Consider the following 12753-nt stretch of genomic DNA (forward strand, 5'->3'; position numbering starts at 1 on the left):
CTGTCCAGCATAACAAAGGAAGAGAGAAAGCATCTATAAGCAAGCTGAAAAAAGAACCACCTCTCTTCGAGTACCAGAACTGATTCTTTATAGGATTGTGCTGCTGATTGTTTACTTAAGAATACTCCAAGGGGTTGATCATTTTTTCTAGGAGGATCTAAGGAATGACACTCCATATCTCATTTGAAACTTTTAAACCATGTTTTAATATTTCATTGTTTTATTTTTAATCTAAGTAACTTGAGTTATTCAAGCATTAAATTACATCTGTAATATATGGTTTTCTTATGTAATTGCTTTTAATCTGCAGGTCCAGTATACTAAATGTTGGTTGGCTGAGTGTTCTACTTCTATACAAAACCTCAACCACCAAAATCTCCTAAGCAAATCAAAGACAAGATAAAGCAATATAAAACTTACAGAGCAGTTCACAGAATTCACAGGATCACAGAATGGGTCGAGTTGGAAGAGACCACAGTGGGCCATTTGGTCCAACCTCCCCGCTCAAGCAGGGTCATCCCAGAGCACATGGCACAGGATTGCATTCAGATGGTTCTGGAATGTCTCCAGTGAGGGAGACTCCCCACCCTCTCTGGGCAAACTGTTCCAGTGCTCGGTCACTGCACAGCAAAGAAGTTCTTCCTCATGTTCCAGTGGAACTTCCTGGGCATCAGTTTCTGCCTGTTACCTCTTGTCCTGTTGCTTGGCACCACTGAGCAGAGCCTGGTCCATGCTCTGACACCCCCCCTTCAGATGCTTGTATATGACCTCTCAGCTGTCTCTTCTTGAAGCTGAACAGGCCCAGCTCCCTCAGCCTTTCCTCACAAGAGAGATGCTCCAGTCCTTTAATCAACTTTGTCACCCTCCACTGGACCCGCTCCAGGAGCTCCATGTCTCTCTTGTCCTGAGGAGCCCAGAACTGGAAACAGTTCTCCTCACCTGGGCTGAGCAGAGGGGCAAGATCACCTTCCTTGACCTGCTGGCCCTTCCTAATGCACAATGTGTGCAGTTGCTGGTACCACTTACAACATGGAACTTATTTAGCACATGCATTGCACTTTGTATTTGATATGTATGGGGGGAACACTTGTTGTACAAAATAAAGCTGGAATTTGTTTAAGGGCAAAAGAGAATCTGTCTTCCATCGTGCCTCTTTCTTTATATAACTGTAATGACTCAGATTTACAATACCTTTCTGGAGAACTTTAGGTATCTTCACTACTATCAAAGACCTACCAGGAGATTACAGTATTGTCAGAGCAACTGCTTCACTTTTGCTCCTGAAACAGCCCATTCCATTGAAGCTGTTAACTTGAACACTGTGATAGGAGCCTTTTTCAGAGTCCCCAGTAATTATTATCACTGACAGACATCTAAAACCTGGAACCACTGTCCATCTTAGAGGCACAGCTTTTGGAAATAAGCTCTTAAAAAACAAACAAACAAAAAAATTGGTTGGAACCAAAGAGACTTCCTGAGGGGAATGCTACAAAAGGATGTAGCTTCTATGATGGAAGCTAAGTGTCAATCTGCATGTCTGGCACACTATATATATATATATATATATATATGAAAAATAGTTAATTTTAAAGGAAAAAAAGAAACTCAAAAACTTCCATAAGCTAAATAGATTGCAAGTATCATGATTCTTTCAGGTTCACTGTTTACTGTTTTAAAATTCACCTATCATTATGACATAATTTATTCCTTGACTTCCTGCTGTATAAAAATGACACTATGAGTTTGATATAACATTGTGAAAGCCTGAGAAAATAATTGATACATATAAAAAATATATTAACAGAGATTTCTGCAGGAATTTTAAAAAAGGAGAGCAACAAAATACTGAAGAAACACAGTGGAAGGACAGAGTAAAGCTGAATTTATAACATGCTTACATAATACACCAGGAACATTTTAAAAAGAATGGCACATTTAAAACTTTTTAAAGCACAATGCAAAGGAATATTCTTGGTGTAAGCATTAAGTATTTTGAAAAAAATCTATTAGTAAAACCATTAAGACTTTCACAGTGAGCCTTTAATATCACAACACACCTTCCTTCCCATTGTATTACACATTTTAGCACACACCCAAGCTTTCTACGGTAAAACTAAACTCATGACATAAACATTTGGATCTATTCCATTTGAGAAGCCAGAGCCCAAATATAGAATGTTTCTTTTTTTCTATAGCACAGCTTCAAAATCACATTTGCTACTTAAAAAATGTAGTACTTGAAATTAATGATGAAATAGCTGCAACCCATTTATGTTTCTGTTGCCCAAATCTGTTCTAACTGATGTATTTGAGTGTGAGTTGTACGCTCAGAAAACTGCATAAATACTTGAGCATAAGTATTTTTACCTTGTCTGGCTTGTAAGTTTAAACCCAACCACAGATTCCTTATTCAGGCCAACTGCTTCAATGTTGATGACATCATCTACTTCTGGCTCCGTAGCAATGAACTGCAGTGGAAACTTCCAAGCACCTCCTGCAGTCCATTGTATCATGAGAGTTGCCTCGTTCCTTAAAATTTCAGATAAAAACATTCAATACATAGAAAGACATTATAAAACATAAACTGACTAAATTATGCCCAAAATAAAGCTTGAGTGTGTAGAAGCAAACCACAGTAAAATTAAATACAAATTACTTTAGTTTGGAATATATCCTTAATTTTGCAAGGCATAGTATATATCAGGTGCACTTGACTGGAACATAGACTAAATAGAACTGGATATTTACGGCAAAGTACAAAAAAGAACATAATATAAAAGAAAAATGGCTGGTACAGCTATGAGATTTTATTATTCTTCTACTTACTCTCTCGTGAGTTAAACAAACTTAAGTAAATTTGTTTTAATAATTATTCTTTAGTTATTGTGGTCTTAGAGGAAAATTTTGTCCAGAGTATGTTAGCAGTTCATATTAGAATCAAGCAGATCTGACAAATGTCCATGTACTTTATAAAAATTCCAGACTCTTATGTCTTTAGATTCCTAAGAAAAGAGTTGGTGCTGTAGATTCTGAAGATAAAGAAATTAATTAATTGCAGTCATTGAGTCTCTGCATGAACCCTGATAAGTCTCAAGTATGCAAAGATAAAATAAACCCAAACCAAATCAGAAAATAATAAAATAAAAAGGACAGAGTAGAAATAAAAAGGGTTTCTAAATTACCCCCTCTCTGACACAATGACACTGCATGCAGTGGGAGGATAGTTTTTTCCTAAAGGTTTGCTCTTTGTTTATTTCATTAACCTTATGGACTGCTGCAAGTAAAGAGTAACCTCCTGCACCCTAAAGATAACCTTTTTGCATGCAATCCATGATATTCAGCAGTGACTGCTCCCTAACACTCCTGGTAATGTTGGGACTCTGAATTTACTGTGTGCCTGCATTTTACAGAAGCTTCTTTCCAACCTCCTCCCCACACACATTTCACTGCTTCAAAAGAAAGGCACAACTTCTCTCTCTCTAAAAGGAGGTCCCTTCCATAGTTTCCTTTTAAAGAAATGGGATGTGCCAATGTAAATCAAAGAAAATCCATCATTTCTCACATCACAGCTATAAAAGAGGATAATGTTTTCCTGTGGATCATTGTTACCAGAGCACTAGAGACTAAATTCAAATTTAACTATCCCATGCAGCCAAAGAATATGCACACATGTTCGTCTAGGAAAAATTTTTCAAGACTGATAGACCATCTTGTCTGTATGCTTTCCATGAAATTTGAGAACAACTAATTTCCATTGAAAGTCTTTCAATACTCCAATGTTTAGAAGTAAAATGGGCTTCCACACAGGCTATGGAAGTAACCCAACAGAACCATCTCACAGGCATTAAAAAGAAACACTGTATCACACTGAGAAGCAGAAAGTGAGAAAATCTAAAATAATAGATCTCAGAGGTGAAAAAAAGATGAGGAAAAGAATGAAGGGGGGTGCTTACGCAGCTAAAAGTGATGAGACAGGAGTTCATTACATGTTCTGTTGGCAATAAGGAACAAGAGCTTACCTCATTGGTTTGTTAGGTGCAAACACAACATTAAAGATTAGTGTTACAATTCCAGATTCTGTATCCCATTCTTTTTGAACCAGATGCATACCAACCAAAGATTCAAGCTGAGATCTAATTTCATTTGATTGATATTGCAATTCATAGAGAAACTCCGCTGTTGCAGAGAAACCTAAATGATACAAGAGAAAAAGATCAGTCTTATTCTCACAGTTGGCTGGCTATTCTTTCATTTGTTACTAAAAATGACAGACAAGTAAAACTAGTAATTATCTAAAACTTGACTGATTTCCTTCTGACTGCATAGCAAAATCTTCCCATTTCATATGACAAGCTACTTAGGATATGCAAATGGTTACAGTAATATTGTTCTGACTACCACTTCTGCATTATGCTGAGATATTTCTAGTGCATCCGCCAAATGAAAACTGCAAGAATGTAATACTATTTTTGAGTCATGCCATTGGGACAATCAAAAAAAAAGAAAGTCATTAAGGACATGAGTGCCACTGATGGCTGCAAGCCTGAGAAACAATAAAGAGAAATAGTGAAGATGTCACTAGTAGCCTCTTCTCTTTTTCCCTGTAGCAGCCATGATAAGGCCAAGTAGTAATGACATAAGAATAAATAGCTGAGCTTCTTGAATCAAATATGTCCTGCAGCTGTAATAAAGAAAACTGAGATATTCAGTATACAATAGTAATTTGTGCACAGAAGGGAACATTTTTATGAGGAAAAGAAAATCAAGCTGCTAATCTATTTAAAAGTTTTACACATTTTATGGATGAGAAGTGCTTTAAACACAACCACTAAATCCTACAGGAGATTTCGTTTTACTGTGACCACATATCTCAGGACACATTTTGAATTTGCACAGATGAGTACAATGTGTTGTACAGAACTGCTGTGTATCCATCCCTGTACACATATCCCAGCTACAGAGTGCCAGTCAGCTGCAGAGTTAATTCCCAAGGCCTTCTGACTTGGAATTCTAAAATACAGTCTACAGATTTGTTTATATAAAAAGTCAAAGAGACAATGCACTGTGAGATGCTTGAGGAAAAGCTTACTTTAGTTCTGCCAATCTGTAAGACTACCCAAATTTAAGTGAGTATTAACCCTTCTTATGCTTCTAGTCCTTCCTCCTTCTCTGAAATGTTCAAATTCCTTCTTCTCACTTCGTCAGCTGACAAAAGGCGTGAACCTTTGTTGCCTTGTTTTTGAACACACAGATCAACCTCAAGAAATGCAGCAGCTTATATCGAAATATTTCTAACTCTTTTAAGTAGATACTTCACAAATCTCTGTACAATTCCTACTAAAGAGGCACACAGATAAGCAAAATATTATTCCCAACATATGGGGTTATCAGTCATAGTAGATACACACTGAGTACCAAATATATAGGATTTTCATATATTAATCCAACTATCATACATGCACTGTATTACAATAAATATAACTTGTTACAATGAAATTAAACATGAACATTCTTCCTACAGTTTATAAAATTTAGGATCATCCTACATTGTTCCATGCTTTCCTGTTTCTCTATTTGAAAAATATAATGTTTATGCCAAGCACTGATTCCAAAACAGCCCAAAGCTTTTAGCAGTCGCCCTAAACAAATGTTAGAACATGAAGATTAAGACATTGACAATCAATGGGAGAGAAAGGATAACATCATTTGGAGCATTCCACAGTGAAAAAAATTGCAACTTTTGAGCATATGTTTCTTTCCACAATAATACTCAGGAAAATCTTATTTTATACTTCAGATGCTAGGAAGAAAACATTGTGAATTACATGTTGCTTTTAGTATCCAAAGATATTTGGGTTTGGTTTGACATATGTATATAGAATCTTCTAGTTAGTAGCAATTAAATATTTATATTTTTTCTGCTCCAGGCTGTTTTGTAACCTGTTCTGTGCTCATATTAAGTAATTAGTTAAAATATTTCAATACTTTCAACAGATAAGGAAAAATAATGCATTTATTACTGCCAATATTTGAAAGCCTAGTTATGCTGGTCCCTTAACTGGTTTTGATCTAGGCTCCTGATCTAGTTTAGGACTGCTCAAAAATGAAAAATATAATTATATTTTCATCACAGCTGCCCTGAAGACTATTATATTAGGAATAATTAGGAAGCCTCTCTGAAATGTTAATATTTGATTCTAGACAATTCCGTAATACATATGCTGCTTAAACAAACTGGTAGAAGCAAGAGAAAAAAAAAAAGTAATGAATCATGGCTAGTAAAATGTCCAATTTGTCAAATATTCAGAGTTCTCTTGACTCTTAGAATTTTCACTTTCAATTGCGATGGTAAAAGAAATAAAACATGGAGACAGAATTAACATTTTCTTTGACATAAAGCCAAATACAATATAACATACTGTTCAAATATGCCTTGACCCTTTAGCCCAGCTCGCTTTCATTCACTAGTTTTCTTTTTAAAAATCATCATTTTTAGTACAGGTAGAATTCTTGTTTTATCTAATACAAGTTGTAAAATACACATGCTAATATAAAGTACACCCAATTAATCCACTTCTGTTCTGTAAATAGAGAGCAGCAGGGAGAGCTTTAGCCACACCTGACTCAACACAGAGATTTTTATCTATCCAAACACCGGGAAGATAAAAGCATGCTATTTATATGCAGCTGGTTACATCCAGGGAATAGAAGTTCTGATTATTAAAAATATTACTTCCTCACATTTACTCAATAATACTTTGCATTATCTAAGAAAAGGAGTAAGAATATGTTTTGAGGTAATTATTCCAAGACAATTTTTTTAAGCATTAAACATTTCTTCTTTTGAAAGGCAATTAATCTCAGTCTTTAAGTGTTTTCATTTGTGCAAATAATGATTTCCACAAAGGTAGTATGCATCTCGGCAACATTGTGTATGCAGAATTGCTGAAGCAGCTATGTTTAAAAACCAATCAGGTTTTTCAGCTATACAGTTCTATAACTTGGCTGACATTTATTTTCAAATGCTAGTAAGGACATTTCTTAAAAAGTATGTGGTTTGTTTAAATAGCTTCTAAGAAGATGAAAGGATATAGACCACTTTAAAAAAAAAATCGAAGGATTTTACACTCTGAGCATATAAATTGAGAAAATGCGAATTTTTGTGTGACTGTTACATTTACTGTAACACTAATTAATAGATGTCATGCATCTAAAAATTAAAAGACTAGTCTACCAGGTTCACAAAATAAGGATCTCGGAAATTTACATGACTTTTTAGTGGAAAAGAACCCATATTCAAACTTCAAAAGAGTTGATAACAAAGACATTTGTAGACAGGCCTAATGTCTATAGAAGGTACTGTGAAAGGCCCACTGGATATATCTGACCTCAAATAGAGTTTCACTCTGTCATTAGAGAAGCCTTTGTACCTTCCTCCCGTTTTTGAAAAGTGAGTGTTTGATTTCACCGAAGCCCAGCTCGTTATAGAATGTGTTTTCTGATGATAAAATTCTAATGGACACTGGCCTGTGAGGCTGCAGTCTCAAGATCAAGCTGCCTGAGCTTTCCACACGTAGTGCTTAATCTGTGGCAGACTTGGTGACATAGAAATGGCACAGGGGAGGATCTTCTCAAGGGACTCTCTTTACTTTCACACTATCTCCCATTTCCAATGAGACAGACAGAAACTAAAGCTGTGATGGAAAGATGCTCAGACTACTGAAATGCTTATCCCCATTACAGGGGCTTTTCCTTGGATGGATGCAATAAAACAGAGATGCAAGTGAATTCACTTAACTGGCCTTTCTCACCTCCCTTTCACCAGGCTGCAGTCTTACTTGCAGTCATTTAATAAAGGAGGGCAGTGCAATCACCAAATACAAACATGCAGTGAAAGCCCAGCCGTTCATAAATTCGCAGTTTCATGCTTTTCATAAGCCAGATTAATTATTTTCATTTGGTGCTGAATGTAACATACTGCACTCTCTCACTGAGTTTTTTCACTCATTCTGATAATTTTTCAAGACTAAGTGTCTATTCTGGCCCTGACACCCAACAAAGATTTCTTCTCCTCTTGATCTAATAGTCTCTAAACTGCTAAAACAGAAACTAAAAAAACAGACGTTCACTACTTATTTTTGCTAGACATCCAGCATCTCATCTTGACCTTCCAAATCTTATGAAATATCTTTCTTCATAGCCCCATTCAGCTCTCATCTGACACTTGTCCTTTTCCTGCTTCTCCACTGTCTTCCAGGAGTCTTGACACACACACTGATGAAACTCAGCAGACAATGGGGAATGAACATTAAACATGCAGAAACACCTCACCAGCAAAATCAGAGGCAGATAAGATACATTATTGTACAGTAGATTAAACCATTTTAATACAGTTTTCAAGTAAATATTCAAGTGAAAAGCAAAAAGTGAATTACAAGAGTAATAAAGGAAGAAAATTAAAAGGAAGTCTGGTGGTCAACATCCTAACATTTAAGTAGACATTATCATCTGGGCAGCAAGAAATGTATCTCAGCTTAGAATTGAATAGCTATTTCTCACTGTAAAATGTCATAACTCCATGATAATATCAGCAGAATAAACAAATTGCACAAGAATCCCAAAAGACCTGCCTGTAGCTTAACATACCTTTCACCAAATTGCTTCATACAGGTACAAAAGTGCTGTATGTAGAGCATTAAAAATAACAACAAAGATAACATCATAACTTTATTAAATGTGAGACGTCAAATCACCTTAAATAAAATAATAATAATGGCCAGTCTTCGCGAACGAAGATTTTGGGAAAGGTCTTTTACCTTTCCAGCCTGCGCAATGGATTTTTTAGGTGAGACACAGCCTGCGCTGAACTGAGCCCACCCTTTAATCCTAAGGTTCATCTGCCGGGGCCAAGCAAGCTTGGACAATGGCAGTGAGGTCCTCAGGATGTAGGTTTGTTTAGAGTGACCTTCTCATAGATGGATGGCCTCACAGGGCTAACGGGCTCCATCTGCCCGGGGGACTGGGATTCAAACTTGGGTCGCAGTGGTGAGAGTCCCACATGCTAACCACTAGGCCACCAGGGGTCCCCTAAATCACCTTAAATACATAGAAATAAATGAATTTAAAAAAGCTATATCCTCCTGTTGATAATATAGTCATTGATCTTCATTGGAAGTCAAGGAAACACTCAACGAAGTTCTGCATATATATCTTCATATCTCTTCCCTGCAAATTTATTTCTCTTTCCATATCCAGTCAAAGCTCTTCATCCATAGCTTCAAGGCTCTGCAAAATTCCACTCTTAGCCACATCTTTTTATAACCCTACATCATACTGCCTATTTCCCTAGGAATAGCAACAAACTTGAATTCTTATTTCCTAAATTTTTTCTTACATTTGATATTTTTGTTTCCTTATTTTTCTCTTTCAAAACTCTTCTTTAAAACAGCTATCCACTTCTAAACCAAGTTTCTACTGTAAAGAGAGCAGTTGAAAGCCTTTCCTCCCCACTTTTTTTGAGCATGTTTCTTCCAAACACTGCAACAACTGAAATGGAAGCTTGTGAATCCATGTATATGAAACACATAGTGGGCATCTGGTATCTCCTGTTCCACATATATTTCTGCAGATTGTTTCCATATATTCTCTCTCTCTGAATCCCTTTTGCACTAATTCCCTTTTCACTATGCCTATCCATCCACCTGCCTTAACACTTTCTTTCTTTTGATATTACTTGGCATAGTAAATTAAAACCAAAACCTCAGAAAAAGCAAAAGGATTCTCATCAGCCCAAAGGATCTCCCACATTATTCTCCTTGGATCCGATATTCTATTCAGATTCGTACACTAACCTATAAATTAATTCTATAAAGGAATAAATTGTGTTTCTTCATAAGCATTATATTGCTTTTCCAACAGGCTCACCTTCTATTTAGCCTTGTCTTCATTTATCCAGAAGCTCTAGCATATAAAGATCACATCATTGGCTGGGTACAGGAAACATCAAAGCAGCTTCTTCATGAACATATCTCATTATTTAGTCTTAATTCACACAGACATTATTTTTTGATGGTATTCTCACCCATTTGCCTCACTTTGAATGTCACCCATGGAAATCAGTAACAACTCAAGCTGTCTTTTAACCAAAACATTCAATTTGTGTTGGCACACAGAGAGGCTAAATTGAAAAGTCACGTCACAGTTTTTTCAATAGTCCTTGATAGTTTTACACCATACTATGGTCTATTCCAAAAGGATCCATTTTTTATCTTCTAACTTTTTTTAATATACAAAATAAGCTGAGCCACAGAGACTGGAACACAGAACCTAATCACCAGGGTCACATTTTTTTCCTTCCTTTTCCTTATCCAAGAGACTGCATTCAGCTATACATAATATGGAACATCCATAACAGGGTAGTGTAAGATCCTCTACTGTAAAACAGATGTAATCTCAGGGGAGGTATCCATTTATGTTATATTTTGGATACAAATCAAGTTTCAGAATTAATAAAAGTTCAGTGTAGCAAATTTCTGAGGTTTCACTCTGTATTCCTCAGGTGGCTTGAAGAAAGAGTAATGGCCCAAGGTCACAATTTCATTCAATGCTCTGTGGTGATTCTATGTAACTTCTAGTCACTTGGCTTATAGTTTTAATATCTAGCTATATCTTCAAAGCTTCAGATCAATGTGTTCTTAAACTGTCAAAACTAGAGGCCTGATACACTAATTTATAAAAACATAAAGTTGTATACATTCTCCAAAACAACAGGAGAAGGTTGTTTGGTTTGGGGTTATTTGTTTTTTTTTTCATCATGTTCTGTTGGAAATGTGCAGTGTGGGAGAGATGAAGGGGATCTAGAGATAATAACTTCATTTTCTGTAAGACCAACAAAACTTGAACAGTGCAGCTTCAGACACAGAAGACAGGGACAAAGAATTTTAGCACAAAAATGACAATAGGATGTAATAACCTGGAAATAGAAGAGCATTTAGGGTAGAACAGTTGCACATGTGCACGTAGTTTTTTACTACAGTGACTGTCAGATACATTTTCTGAGGCAAATTTAGGTGCATAAACCCTCTACTTGCTTTTCTATATTAAAAAGCTGAGACAAGGAGAGCACTGCTTCATTGTACTTCTAGGAAACCTAAAACTGTATCTCTTAAGGGCTTTGATTAGCAAGATTTTGTTGATGTCCCATAAATTATGACAAAATAATTCAAAAAATAGTGCAAATTAATGCAGATAGGTCACTGTGAGGTGCTATGATGTTGCAGAAGCACAGTTAAGGTCCTGGAGAGCCGTGTTGGCTACAGTTTTGAGTTACAGAAGCTTTCCCAAAATATCTTTACAAAACAAGGGTGTAGTAGTTCCACTTTTATTGGAAGCAATACTTCCTTACCATCCAACCACAGCAATTATAGAAAATTCTGTGAGCAAGAAATGGGAGGAATGGCAATCACAGTCATATAACAATTAAAGTAATTAATAGACTCTTGCAGCAAATTATATTGCATAGGTTTTTCTCATCCACTAGCTCAAAATCATTTTAAGAGATATCTCTCTATGTATTCTTGTTTCAGAGATACATTATGTTGGGTTAGTCAATCAGTTCTTTTGGACTTCTCATGTTTCCTGGATGTACATCATACTGAAGAGTAACACCTGGAAGAATTTATTAATTTCTAGGTTTGTATTATTTATTGTTTTTGCAATTTTGTGAAGCTGAATAAATAACTTCAGATTAGTTTATAATTGATCTGGTTCCTTGTAAGCATTGAATATTTAAACTGAGCATGATTTTGCATAAGTGTCAGAAAGTAATTTTAATTAACATAATGATGCTTCTCATTCCTAAGGCTTGCAGATTTCAACATTTTATAAAATGTTAAAGAAGCAGAAATGAGTGCCTGTTCTGTAAACAGAAATAAAAGCAGTTCCAAACCATGTTTGCTCACAATTCATAAGTTCTTCATTTTTTTCAGTATTTGTCATTACTGTTCCACTTCTATTAAGAAACAGGAGTAGGAGGGGTTACTTATGAGATAAAAAATTATGCTAATTTTTTTCTTTTCTTTTTTTAATGGACCCAGTGGTAGCCTTGTATATCAACAAGTAAATAAAGTCCTATTTGAAATTCTTCATTAAAATGCCTGGCATTATTTCAGTTCAATAAAGAAAATAAACATCAAACCTCTCCCATGCTTCACTCATAAATTAAGAAACAAACAGCCAGATGTAAGCAAAAACTAAGTAGCTGACATGATAATCTATCTAAGGCTTTCATTTCTCTCTGATGCTCTCTTCTTTGACTTCTACTAGTTCCCTGTTTTCCAGCAGGAATTTTTACCCTTAACTACAAGGTAATAATCCATAACATAGTGACCCAGTCAGTGGTTCACCCCATTGTTAACACTTCCATTTTGACATTGCTCACTTCTTTCATCCGCTGTTAATCCAAAACAAGCAGTTTGTTATTCTTTCTTATACTTTTGCAGAGTAAGAATTTCTCATTTATATAGCTATAATTCTCTCATCCTCAAAGATAATTTTAAAAATAATGCCACAATGATTCTGACAATACGGAGATGGCTTAAGTAGGACAGAGGGCCATCTTCATCATTTATTATCCTCTTCATATTGCTTTCAATATTAACCTGCTACATTTTATCAGGAATTTCATTAAAATCTCTGGAGGAGAGATTAAGTCTATAAAAATATTTTGTCTCCACCTATACTAGCATTTTTCTT

General features: G+C 35.7%; 1 protein-coding gene across 1 annotated transcript in view; it reads right to left on the reverse strand.

Annotated features, from left to right (window-relative positions):
* The window catches only part of CFAP47 (cilia and flagella associated protein 47), a 275466-nt gene that overhangs the window by 19015 nt on the left and 243698 nt on the right, over window positions 1-12753 (reverse strand). The window contains exons 61-62 of the mRNA XM_027689060.1: window positions 4020-4191; window positions 2368-2529 (exon numbers count right to left, since the gene is read on the reverse strand). Coding sequence (XP_027544861.1) covers window positions 2368-2529; window positions 4020-4191 — 334 coding nt within the window. The remainder of the gene's footprint in view (window positions 1-2367; window positions 2530-4019; window positions 4192-12753) is intronic.

Source organism: Neopelma chrysocephalum, unplaced genomic scaffold (genome assembly GCF_003984885.1).
Source record: "Neopelma chrysocephalum unplaced genomic scaffold, ASM398488v2 Primary Assembly neopelma1_76, whole genome shotgun sequence".
Taxonomy (NCBI): Eukaryota; Metazoa; Chordata; class Aves; order Passeriformes; family Pipridae; genus Neopelma; species Neopelma chrysocephalum.